The sequence below is a fragment of the Myotis davidii genome, unplaced genomic scaffold (genome assembly GCF_000327345.1).
Source record: "Myotis davidii unplaced genomic scaffold, ASM32734v1 scaffold962, whole genome shotgun sequence".
NCBI classification, from domain to species: domain Eukaryota; kingdom Metazoa; phylum Chordata; class Mammalia; order Chiroptera; family Vespertilionidae; genus Myotis; species Myotis davidii.
The window spans coordinates 4,105,198-4,116,495 of NW_006295559.1; the positions used below are offsets into that span (position 1 = coordinate 4,105,198).

Genomic DNA, 11,298 nt, shown 5'->3' on the forward strand with positions numbered 1-11,298 from the left:
GGGGCGTGGGTGATGGTGGAGGGGAGAGAGGCAGGAAAATGTGTGGAGTAAAATGGGGCTTGGAGCATAAGACCCACTGAAGGCTGCTCTTCTGCTGGGCTAGGAGACATCTTGGACCCCCTCCCGCTCCTCAGCATACACTCATACTCATGCACTCACTCACACTTCTACACTCACACACTCATACACACTCACATACTCATGCACTCACTCACACTTCTGCACTCACACACTCACTCATACACACTAACATACTCATGCACACACTCACATACACTCACCTGGGATTTTTCAGGCTGCCTTCTGTCAGTTAACCTCTCAAAGGGCAGAGAGGTGGGAGGTGGTCTGTACTCTGCCCTGGCTTGCTTCTCCCCACTGAGTAGGCTGAGCCCTGGCTGAACACTCAGTGACCTTAGGGCTGGTGTCTCTAAGATAGGGGACCAGCCCGGTCTTCACGTGGAAAACAACGTGGACAGACTCTTGAGCCAGGATCACCCCTGAGATGGTGTTGCCTTTCAGCACTTCGCTAGGGTGCGCCTCTTCCTCCTTGGAAATCTTCATTGTTCTCGAGCCCTGACTCTCATTCCTTGGCGTGGGTACCAGAGGGCAGTCAGCACAACGCAGTTGGCAGCTAGAATGACAGCTACTCTAGATTTTCATCCTTGTTCCTTTATGTAGAAGCCAGCTCCCAAGCACCACATCCTACGACTGCCTTAAAAGCCTTGCTCCTAGAGAAACTGTCTGGGGCTGGGTGTAGTTATGAAGGCTGTGCATCCCCATGCCTAAGGAATGCCTCAAATACCATAGGCACTGTGCATTTGCATGTTTACTTCTGAATTTCTGGCAGCTAGCCTTAAGGTGTCTTGTTCTAGCAAAAGGAGTATATTATGACACGTTTCTGAGGGATAGGAGTAAAGGGTCATGAGGAAGGGACTCCTTTTACCAGCTCAGACCACGCTGCCATATGGCTCTCAGCCTGTTCTGTGGGCAGGGGAACCAGGGCTAGTCGCCAGGCCCTGAATTCTCTGGCCAGGGTTTTGAGAGAGCCATGACTTTGAAAGAGTTGATTTGTGGCTTGTTACACTGTTTGCTCACCGTTCCCACCCCACCTTGTTAATGAAAGCTCTTAAAGACCTCTCCTTGCTTTGGGGGCAACAGGTCCTTGCCTGGTGACAGACACCTCTTGCCTGGAGCCTCAGAGGCAGCTGGGCCCTTTGCTCTCTCAAAGAGCAGCTGCTGTTAGGAGCTGCGCCTGATGGCTTCTCCCATTTTGCTCTGCTTGACAGGAGATGAGGAAACGCCAGACAAGGCCACTGGGGGAGTAGAACAGACCCTGAAAGGGGACGCTCTCCCAGGCCACAGCACACAGAGCATCACTCAGTGCAGTGGGAAGAGATGAGAACGCAGACCCCGTTGGGTGGCTTTTCTTTCAGACCTCAGCTGTGAGGGCCTGCAAGCCTAACGCTGGGGCCAGAGAAGACCGAGTGCACAGGCAGCAGCGACGAGGTGTGGGGTGACCCACACGCGTCAGATCACAGAAGACTGGACATGAGCAGGGAGCCAAGCCAGGCAGGGTCAAGAGCCAGATGCACACGGGGGAGTGGGGAGATGAGAGAGAGAGAGAGAGAAAGAGGGGGAGATGAGAGAGAGAGAAAGAAAGAGAGAGAGAGAGAGAGAGAGAGAGAGAGAGAGAGAGAGAGAAGAGGAAGGGCCAGGAAATTAGAATTTTATGGACTCACCACCTCTTAACTATGGAAGCCTTCTCAGGAAGCCCCGTTTTATTTATAGCTGAGGAAACAGAGGTATTGCCAAGTTCTTTTCCCTCCGCCTAGGGTGAGAAATCTCCAGCTCTGTGAAAATGGTGCCGATGTGAGAAGCAGACATCATGAGGGACTGGTTTTAATCACTGTTTTAACGCATGTCTCACAACCAGGGGTGGGCATGACTAAATGTTTCTCCCCGATCCACTTCTCCAATTCTTTTTTAAAAATTCGTATACAATAAAAAGAGCAGTAGACCCGGAGTGTGTATAACAGCTCCAGAGTGTGTGCAGGCCTCATATACCTGCTCGCCTCCCTGAGCCCCCGCTGCCCTGTGAAATGGAGCCAAAAATATCTGCCTGAGGCATCTGAAAAGCGTCCAGTAGGGTTACTAGTATACAGAAGGCTTAATGATATTAACTACTGACTTCCTATATGTCCAAATAAAGGAGCAGAGGGAACAGCCCGGCTGTCAAGTGGCTATTCTCTATGACTCATTTGCCCTCCCTGCACTCAGTACTTTTTTAAAAAATATATTTTTATTGATTTCAAAATATATTGCAATATGTTTTTTAAGATATTTTTATTGACTTCCCTGTGCTTCTTAACGATGAGAGAGAATCATTGATTGGCTGCCTCCTGCACGCCCCCTGCTTGGGACCGAGTTGCAACCCAGGCATGTGCCCTTGACTGGAGACGAACCAGGGACCCTTCAGTCCGCAGGCCAACGCCTAGACCGTTTCTCCCTCCTCCCACCTCTGGCTCCCCAAACCCCAGTGGGTGATTACCTGTCACCAGCTATTCTGCTGAGGAGGGGCTCCAGCCAGCCCGGGTGACACTCGCAGTGGGAGTCCATGAAGATCAGCACGTCCCCAGTGGCCCTGGTGGCGCCCAGCATCCGGGCCCTGATGGCACCGAGGCGCTTGCTGCTCCTGAGCAGCCTCACCCGCTCCAGCCTGGCCACGTACTCGCTGAGAGCGGTCTTGAGCTGTCCTGGAACCGACAGGGCCGTGGTCAGTGCAACATTTCACCACTGGACTGGTGCATTTCTCAGTGGTAAATGTTGTGCTGATTTATTCCTTTGTAATTAATTTTTTGGGTGAGTTTGTTAGCTCCAAGTTCATTCCCTAGGGAAGGATCTCTATTCATGAAACTGTTAAAATTTCTGAATGTGGACGTCTGAGAACCGGTCCCTCGGCGACGCCCCTCTACTGAGCAATGCTCGTCCTTTTCCCCAACATTCATTCTCTCCTCCGCTGTATTAACAGAAACTTGCTTCTGTTCAGAGCAGCTAGAAGCTCTTACCTACCAAGACTTCTTGCTGCTAGTAAGTAGCCTTTGGACCCAATTCTGGTAAAAATATAGAAATAAGAGGATTCTGGAAAAACTATTGTTTTACCTAATTTTTCTAAACTTAGCCGGTCTCTGCCTTTTCACTCTTTTCCCGCCCAAAATATAAATGTGATGCCCAGAGGTAGAGCAGCATCATGGTGATTATGAGGCCAACAGCCACACTCCACGTGAGGAGATGGAAAGCAGGAGGCGCTGAGGACAATGGAGGCAGCTCACAGCCCCAGGGCCCAGCTCCTTCGCCTCTACACACGGAAGGAGAAGAAAAGTCTCCCCAGTTCATCAGCTGACGGGGGAGGGACCACAGGTGTGCTCTTGAGAGAACTCGGCCCCAGCTGAGGGTTTAAAGAAGTGGTTCTCCACCTTCCTAACGCCGCGACCCTTTCATACAGTTCCTCATGTTGTGGTGACCCCCAACCATAAAATTATTTTCGTTGCTGCTTCATAACTGTAATTTTGCTACTGTTGTGAATCATAATGTAAATATCTGATATGCAGGATGTATTTTCATTGTTCGCGACCCACAGGTTGAGAACCGCTGGTTTAGAGACTCTGGGCCCCTTCATCAGCCAACCCAGCTTAGCCCAGGACCTGCTCTTTCGTCTGCCTACTCTGCAGCTGATGGGATTCAGTAACCCTGGGCACTCCTGAGGCCTCCGGCTAGTCTGACTCCCTGCCAGGGCCAGACTGGCTGAATTCCCCCCATGAGGAACTTCGGAAGAACTAAGAGGCACCTGGCCACTCTGTCCTGTCCTCTGTCTTTCCCCTTAGAAAGCGCTTTGCAGACCTCACAAGTGCTTGGCTTCCCTCAGAGCAGTCTGATCTCCCCCCAAGGTCAGGAAGGGCTCTCTGGCCATTTAGTTGAGCCAGAAATATAGTCCTCGGGCCCCAGCCAAAGACTAGAGCAGTGGTGCTCTCAAAGTCTGGTCCAGAGACCAGCAGTATCGGCATCACCTGGGAGCTTGTTAGAACTACACAGGATTGAGCCCAATACCAGGCCCAGGAGCTCGGGTGGGCCCTGGAAAGCAGTTTTAACAAGCTTGCCAAGTGATTCTTGAGAACCAGTGCCCTGGAAGTCAGGCAGGGGGTTCCTCTGTCTCCATCTTCCTTTAGGTACTCAGCCATGCCGTGGCTGGTCCCCACTCGTGAGTTTCCTGCCAGTGGAAACATTCGAGCAGAATCTGCAGGTTGGGGCTCTGGGCCTGACTCCACTGCACTTGGCATAACTCAGCTCCGGTCAGTTCTCTTCTCTGGACCCCAGTTTCCTCACCTGGGAAGCGAGTGGGGCGGTGAGGAGTTCAGGGCTCGGGGGAGAGATCCCAGGGGCCCAGGCTGGGGCGGCCTTCCCGAGACTCTCACCTTGCTCGTCTTCTTCACGGTTTCTATCCTGTTCCCCCATTTCTGAACTGGTGGCCCGGGGGGCTCAGAAGTCATGAATTACCTGCACCTGAATTCTCATCTAGAAGTCTGCTTCTGGGAACTTTTCCTAAACAGGTTCCAGACCCCCGTGTTTGCATGGGAACCCCCCAGGATTCCCTCCCGCCTGGTGGGGCCTGGAGGAAGCCCACAGCCACCTTGCTGGCTGAGGTCGTCCACGAGGATGACCTCCTTCAGGAAGGCCCTTGGCGCCGTGTCCAGGATGCTGTGCACCGTCCTCAGGAGGATGGACCAGGCCTCGTCGTGGAAACAGAGGATGACACTGGCCGTGGGCAGGCTGTCCTCAGGGTGCTGCTGCAGACACCTGCAGGGACAACAACCGGGAACCATGGGGAGAAAGGCCATAGAAAGTGTCCAACATCCTTGAACTCACTTCCCAGGCCCTGGCTGTGGCTGCTTCAACCACATGCTTCGCCTCCCAACTCTACAGCTCTCCGTGAGTTTTCTTAAAATCCCCACACAGAGAGCCCAGGTCGCCCCCACAGCAGTGCCGTGTACCACCTCCCAGTCCTCGGAGCCCAAGAGCTCTTTTCCAGTGTTTAATCCATGCCTTTCTCAGAAGAGTGGAGCGGTGTTGCCACCATTCTCAGCAGATGACTGTCCTCATCTGTAAAGATGGGAATGACTTGTCGTAGGCAGTTAGACAGACATGAGCAGAGCAAGGACAATGGGCCAGGAACAGAAGGTACCAGGATGGAAAGTCCCAGGTGCCTAGCGAAGGACAGTCAATTGTAGGGTGGACCTCCCCGCAGGGTGACTTTTCCTCCCTAGAGATAACATCTAGGCCTCAGCTGTATTTCAGCTCCAGGCCCAGATAAGCAACAAAACCAGGCCTGGCTGACATCAGGATCAGCTGCATTGAATAATGCCCCCTGCCCTAGTGCTGGCCAACCAATCAGAGGAGACCACAACTCTGAAAGGACACACCTGGAAAATGGCAGCATAGTCTATTGCAGTGGTTCTCAACCTGTGGGTCGAGACCCCTTTGGCAGTCAAACGACCCTTTCACAGGGGTCGCCTAAGACCATCCTGCATATCAGATACGCACATGACGATTCATAACCATAGCAACATTATAGTTATGAAGTAGCAATGAAAATAATTTTATGGTTGGGTCACAACATGAGGAACTGTATTTAAAGGGCCAGAAGGTTGAGAACCACTGGATTGAGATCTTTGCCGGGACCTTCCCTAAAATCTCCACCTTAAAACTCTTCGGACAGAGGACCCAGTGTGCTCTCCCTCCAGGGAGCATGCCCATTCCTTCCCCTTCTTTACCCTTCTTTACCCTTCCTTTCCCTTCCCTTCCCTTTTCTTCCCTTCCCCCTTTCCTTACCCTCCCCCTCCTGGGCCCAGGAGGGGGCTTCCTCAGTCCCAAGCTCCGAGGGCCCTTCCTTTACCTCTATAGCTTGTTTCCTAAGCCCACTTCTTGTAGGAATTACTTTGTCTACCCCTGTAATTTACCCAGTAAATGTTTTCTTATGGTTTGGGTCTGGACTCTGAGTTCTTTCCTAGCCAGAACCCAAGTATTGAAGTTGCTGCACCAAGGTTTGGTCTGACCCTACCGGTCTGACACCTGGTGCCATTCTCGCTGCCTACAGCAGAAGGATATGTTACCAATCTCTTAGAGCTGTTGTGAGGCCTACATAGGATGGCGTACATAAGTGTCCTAGGAATAGTAATTGTCATCCATTTAAGGGCAGAGACATATTTCTTTATTTTTGTATTCCTAAAACCTAGCACAGCACCGGGCACATAATAAATGTTTAGTATTATTATTATTGAAGAAGGGACAAAGATTAGACATTTATGAATGTCAACAACGTGCCGGACACTGTGCTAGGCCCTTCACTTACTTAACTGCATGTTCACCCTGTAATAAGTCTGTGGCTTGGGCTATTTTACCCCCATTTTACAGATGGGAAAACTGAGGCTTGTTAGAAGGCAATACTTTAAAGGCCACATTATCGATAAATGGCAAAGCTGGATATTTCCCTTCAGAGCTGCCATGCACTTTCTGCTTTGCTGGCTCATGGCTGGATAGAAGGGGTGCATGGTGTTACCTCTGCCAGGAGGCTGGTTCCCTCCTTTATCCAGGTGAATAGGAAGCTCTGTACTTGCATGGCATCGTGTCTGTTGAGATTTTGAGTGAGTCCACAGTATAATAACCTGATACATGGAGCTGGGTGTGGCTCACAATTGCTCACAAAGGGCACTTCCCTAAAATACCTTCCCAAGGGGCTTCTTTCTAGGTTTTAGCTGTTAAAACCACATCCCTCCTCAGAGGGGTATTTGCTTTTGAAAGGGGTTGTCTCCAGGACTCCAAGCTTCCAACATCTAAAGGCAGCTGTGAGGGTGGACCTGCAGGCAGAATGACCACCAGACTGGCCCTGCCTGAGGGTCTCCTGGCCTCAGGTTCTCTCTGCCAGGTGGGGGTGCATGGTCCCCCTGCTCTACGTGGGCTGCGGCTCTGCTGAGAGAATCAATGAGGCAGTGCGCACATGGGACCATGGAGAGGAGCCACGGAGAAATATATACTTTCATTATTAAATAATGGGGCTGGCTACTTTCTTTGTCCTTCAACCAGATAGCTGGTGCATATTTTACTACCTCAGTTTGTACACACACCCCCATGTGTCCAAAGGCCCAGTCTGACCTCACTTGTCCATCTTCTGAGTGGCAGCAGGGGAGAGGAAAGATCTAGGGCTTAGGAATCAAATCAGCCTGGCTTTGAATCCTGGCTCTGCTGTCTACACCCCCTAATTAGCCAGCACAAGGATGCTGATACCCTTCTGCAGCCCAGGGGTGCTGCCCGGATTAAAGGGGATCATCCTGGCCCAAGAGAGCTGCTCAGGAAATGTTAGCTTTGTATCCTCTCTCTCCCAGATCACGGGCTGTGTTTACGCACAGATGCTTGCCCTCTCTTCACGCGGCTCCAGGATCCCCTGTGAGCTCAGAAAAAGCGTTTGGTTGGTGATTGGAAGAGAGTGAGTCACAGCGTTGCACCAGATGGCCTGGCTGTGGCAGCAACACCCCCCCCCTCCCCCCCGCGCCTTCCCATTGCCAGGCCACAGTAGAAAGGTTTCTGAATGGTTTTCTAAAGCTATTTTGGGGTTACTGACCCCCAGCTCCTACCAGATCAGCAGAGCGCCTCATTCAGGGGACTTCCATATCTCAGTTCAGAGCCCACCATGTAATGGCCTGGCTGCTTGTCTGTATCCCCCCGTGTCCCTCAAGCTCCTTGGGGCCGGGCTGGGTCTTGCTCACCGTCTCACCTTTAATAACTGCTAAATAAATATTTGTTCAGTGAATGAAAGAAGACACCATTCTTGCTCTCAAGGAGTGTATAGGCTGGTTGCAGATACCAACAGGAGAGTAATACCTTACAGCCAATTGCCTACATTCTGAGGAAATGTGCAGCCCATCTTGGCTGCAGTTGATGTGGCTCATCTTGGGAACACCAACTTCTGAGCCAGACCCGGGGGACAAGGGCTGGGGGACAGCCTGGAGATGATCCCTTAGAGCAAAGGTAGGGATTTCTTTTTCTGCCCAGGGCCATTTGATAACATCATTCTCGGGCCATATAAAATTATCAACTTCAAAATTAGCCTGGTATTTGGTCAAACATCTAATTAACTCACCCCTAAAACCAAATGATTTCGTGAGCCTATACAGCCCACGGGTCTGACATTCCTACCCCTGCCTTAGAGGGATGGACAAAGGAGCTTGTGGATGAGCGAGAAGTGTGGGGAGGGCTGGAACCTGCAGTTGAGGCTGATGCGGCCAGCCTGGCGTTCCCCACAGTGGAGACAAGTCATGTAAGGGGCACGAAGTCCCCTCCTCTGCAGACCAAATGATTTTGTGAGCCTATACGGCCCACGGGCCTGACATTCCTACCCCTGCCTTAGAGGGATGGACAAAGGAGCTTGTGGATGAGCGAGAAGTGTGGGGAGGGCTGGAGCCTGCAGTTGAGGCTGATGTGGCCAGCCTGGCGTTCCCCACAGTGGAGACAAGTCATGTAAGGGGCACGAAGTCCCCTCCTCTGCAGTCTCACGGCCCCTTTCTGAAGGGACTCTGGCCATCCTTGGTCTTGCTCTGATCCCGGCCCCCTGGAAATATGTAAGCAGTTTCTACGACTTTCCAGATAATTCCAGTGTGCCCCCGAGTTTGTGTTTTATTTAGCAGCCCCAGGGGCAGAACATAACTGTCTGGTCCGAGAAAGGACAATGATGTGAAGCCCACAGCTGCCTGCTCCAACCTTTCTCCGTCTTTCCAGCCCACTCCTGGGTCCTATGCCCAAGAAGACGATAAGGGCAGCGTCTGTTTGGGCTTGAATCCTGGCTGAAAACTCATCAACATCTTGTCTGATTTGCGCTATAACCTCATGCAAGGGTGTTACCTCCCTTTTACAGTTGAGGCTCAGAGAGGTTGAGCGATTATACAAAGTCACACAGGAAGAGGTGATGCCAGGATTCAACCCCAGGCCCACTGTTCCGTGTGACTTTGATTTAGTCACAATGTGAGTATATAAACCAGGGTAACATGGGCCCAACCACAAACACAAGTTTACGAGTTGATGGAAGCAGGTAGGACATTTATGTTCAAGTACAAAACCCCCGGTAAGGAGGGGGTCTATTTCCCTCTCTGCTTCTCTTCTCTACTTTCCATTCCCAGCACTACTTCCTCCATGGAACTTACCAGAACTCTACTACCTCTCCACTCACTTCGTATAACAGTGGTTCCCCAAACTGTCTTACATCACTTCTAAAAATTCAGATCTCTGGGCTCCAACTCGCAACTATGCAGTCTGCAGTGGCCGGGTCTGAAAACCTACATTTTAAACCAGGGGTCCTAAAACTACGGCCCATGGGCCACATGCAAATACAAATATTTGTTCCCGTTTTGTTTTTTTTTTACTTCAAAATAAGATATGCGCAGTGTGCATAGGAATTTGTTCATAGTTTTTTTTAAAACTATAGTCTGGCCCTCCAACGGTCTGAGGAACAGTGAACTGGCCCCCTGTTTAAAAAGTTTGAGGACCCCTGTTAATAAACAAGCAACCTGTGGGAATCTAACATGCATGTAGTTTCGGGAACCGGTGATGTAGCCCCTTACTCATCAAAAGTATGGTCTGTGCACCAGCAGTGCTGGTACCACTGGGAGCAAGATAGAAATGTAGCACCTTGAACCACACCCGAGGCTTGTCAAATTAGACCCTGCGTTCGAACAAGGTGCCCGGGTGATATGCATGCACCGCACAGTTTGAGAAGCACGTCTCTGTCCAACCTGCTCAGCATCAAGAGTGTCCTAGGTCAGCAGCAGCAGCCTCGCCAGGAACTCGCAGAAGTCAAATTCCTAGACCCCACCCTAGACCTACTGAGTCGGAAACTGTAGGAGGGGAGGCCTGGAATCTATTTGGAGGCCACGCCTCTAGTTGTTCTAATGCAGCTCCCGTGTGAGAGCCACTGCCTGGAGGAGAGACCACAAAGCACTTTCTCCATCGGGAGCCTCTTTGATCCAGGACATCAATTGTCCTGCGCTGGACGCTGGGCGCTGGGCGCCCGGAAGATCAAAGGAGAGCTAAACCTGGAAGAGTGCTGAGAGCTGTCAACACCTTTGATAGCAGCATTGAAGGGCGGAGCCCATCTTAGTCCTCAGCCTGCTCCATCCTGGGCCCTTCTTTTTATTTCATCTACATAGTCATGCCTGCCCCTGCCCCCAGGACTCTCCTCCGCACGCACGGCACAGCCATTCCACTGTGTTTCATCGTGCCCTGTGATGAAATGCCCAGGTGGCTCCCAACTCCTCAGTGATGAACATACTCTGCTGTGTCTCCCTGTGGGACCGGTCGGTGTGAGTGCTCCCCATCTTATAGATGGAAAAACTTGAGATGCCTCCGGCCCATGTGACTTGCCCAGAACGTACAACATGGAGATGAAGAGCATGACTTTGGTGTCAGACACACCTGGTCACATAACCTGGCCCCAGTCCCTCCACCTTTCTGTGCCTCAGATTTCACATCCATAAAACAGAGAGGATATTACCTACCTTATAGGTAATATAGACAAGCCATGAACATTAGACAAATTAACACCATTTGGTAGAATCCCTAGCACATAGTATGTGCTCAACAAATGTTCACTATAGTTTTACCTCTCCTTCCAGAGACTGCCTTTTGATCTTTCACACTGATTTTTTCTGTGTTGGTTCTGCATTATTGGTAACCCTCCTTGTGCCCCGTTTTCATTGACCTCCAGCAATGACCCTACAGGTACTTAGAAAAGGCCTGTGGCCTGGATGGGTAAAATGAGCAAAGGTCAGGGCCTGTTTGGGCTTGTGGTGCGGGAACTGGGGTCAATGGAGCTTGTCTGGGTTAGGAGTCAGGATGGGCTTGCAAGAAGCTCTGGGGTTGATGGTGGTGCGTGGCTCACTACAGCAGGGGCAGTGCTGTGGGATGTCTAGTGTTCTGATTCTGGAGAGAAAGCAGCAGTGCAGGGCCTGCAGATAGTAGGTGCTTAATATACATCTGTTCTTTTATGGGTCTATTTCGGCCTGGTTTTAAAGAAGTGGGAGGAGGGGAGTCCTGTCACCCTGGAGGGAGGGTGTGTGTGGGGTGTGTGTGTGTGTGTGGGGTGTGTGTGTGTGTGTGTTGGGGAGGGTATTGTCTCATCTTACAGAGAATCGCTTATGTGTTCTAGAAGGCTGCTGGGAAGGGGAGGCTCCAGTGCCTGAAATGCAGCCAAGTCTTTTT

The 11,298-nt window shown here is 51.2% G+C and overlaps 1 protein-coding gene across 2 annotated transcripts in view; it reads right to left on the bottom strand.

Annotated features, from left to right (window-relative positions):
* GALNT15 (polypeptide N-acetylgalactosaminyltransferase 15) overlaps positions 1-11,298 on the bottom strand; it is a 34,126-nt gene that overhangs the window by 19,010 nt on the left and 3,818 nt on the right. For both annotated transcript variants that reach the window (XM_006770176.2, XM_006770177.2), the window contains exons 2-3: positions 4,685-4,851; positions 2,549-2,753 (exon numbers count right to left, since the gene is read on the bottom strand). In XM_006770176.2, coding sequence (XP_006770239.1) covers positions 2,549-2,753; positions 4,685-4,851 — 372 coding nt within the window. The remainder of the gene's footprint in view (positions 1-2,548; positions 2,754-4,684; positions 4,852-11,298) is intronic.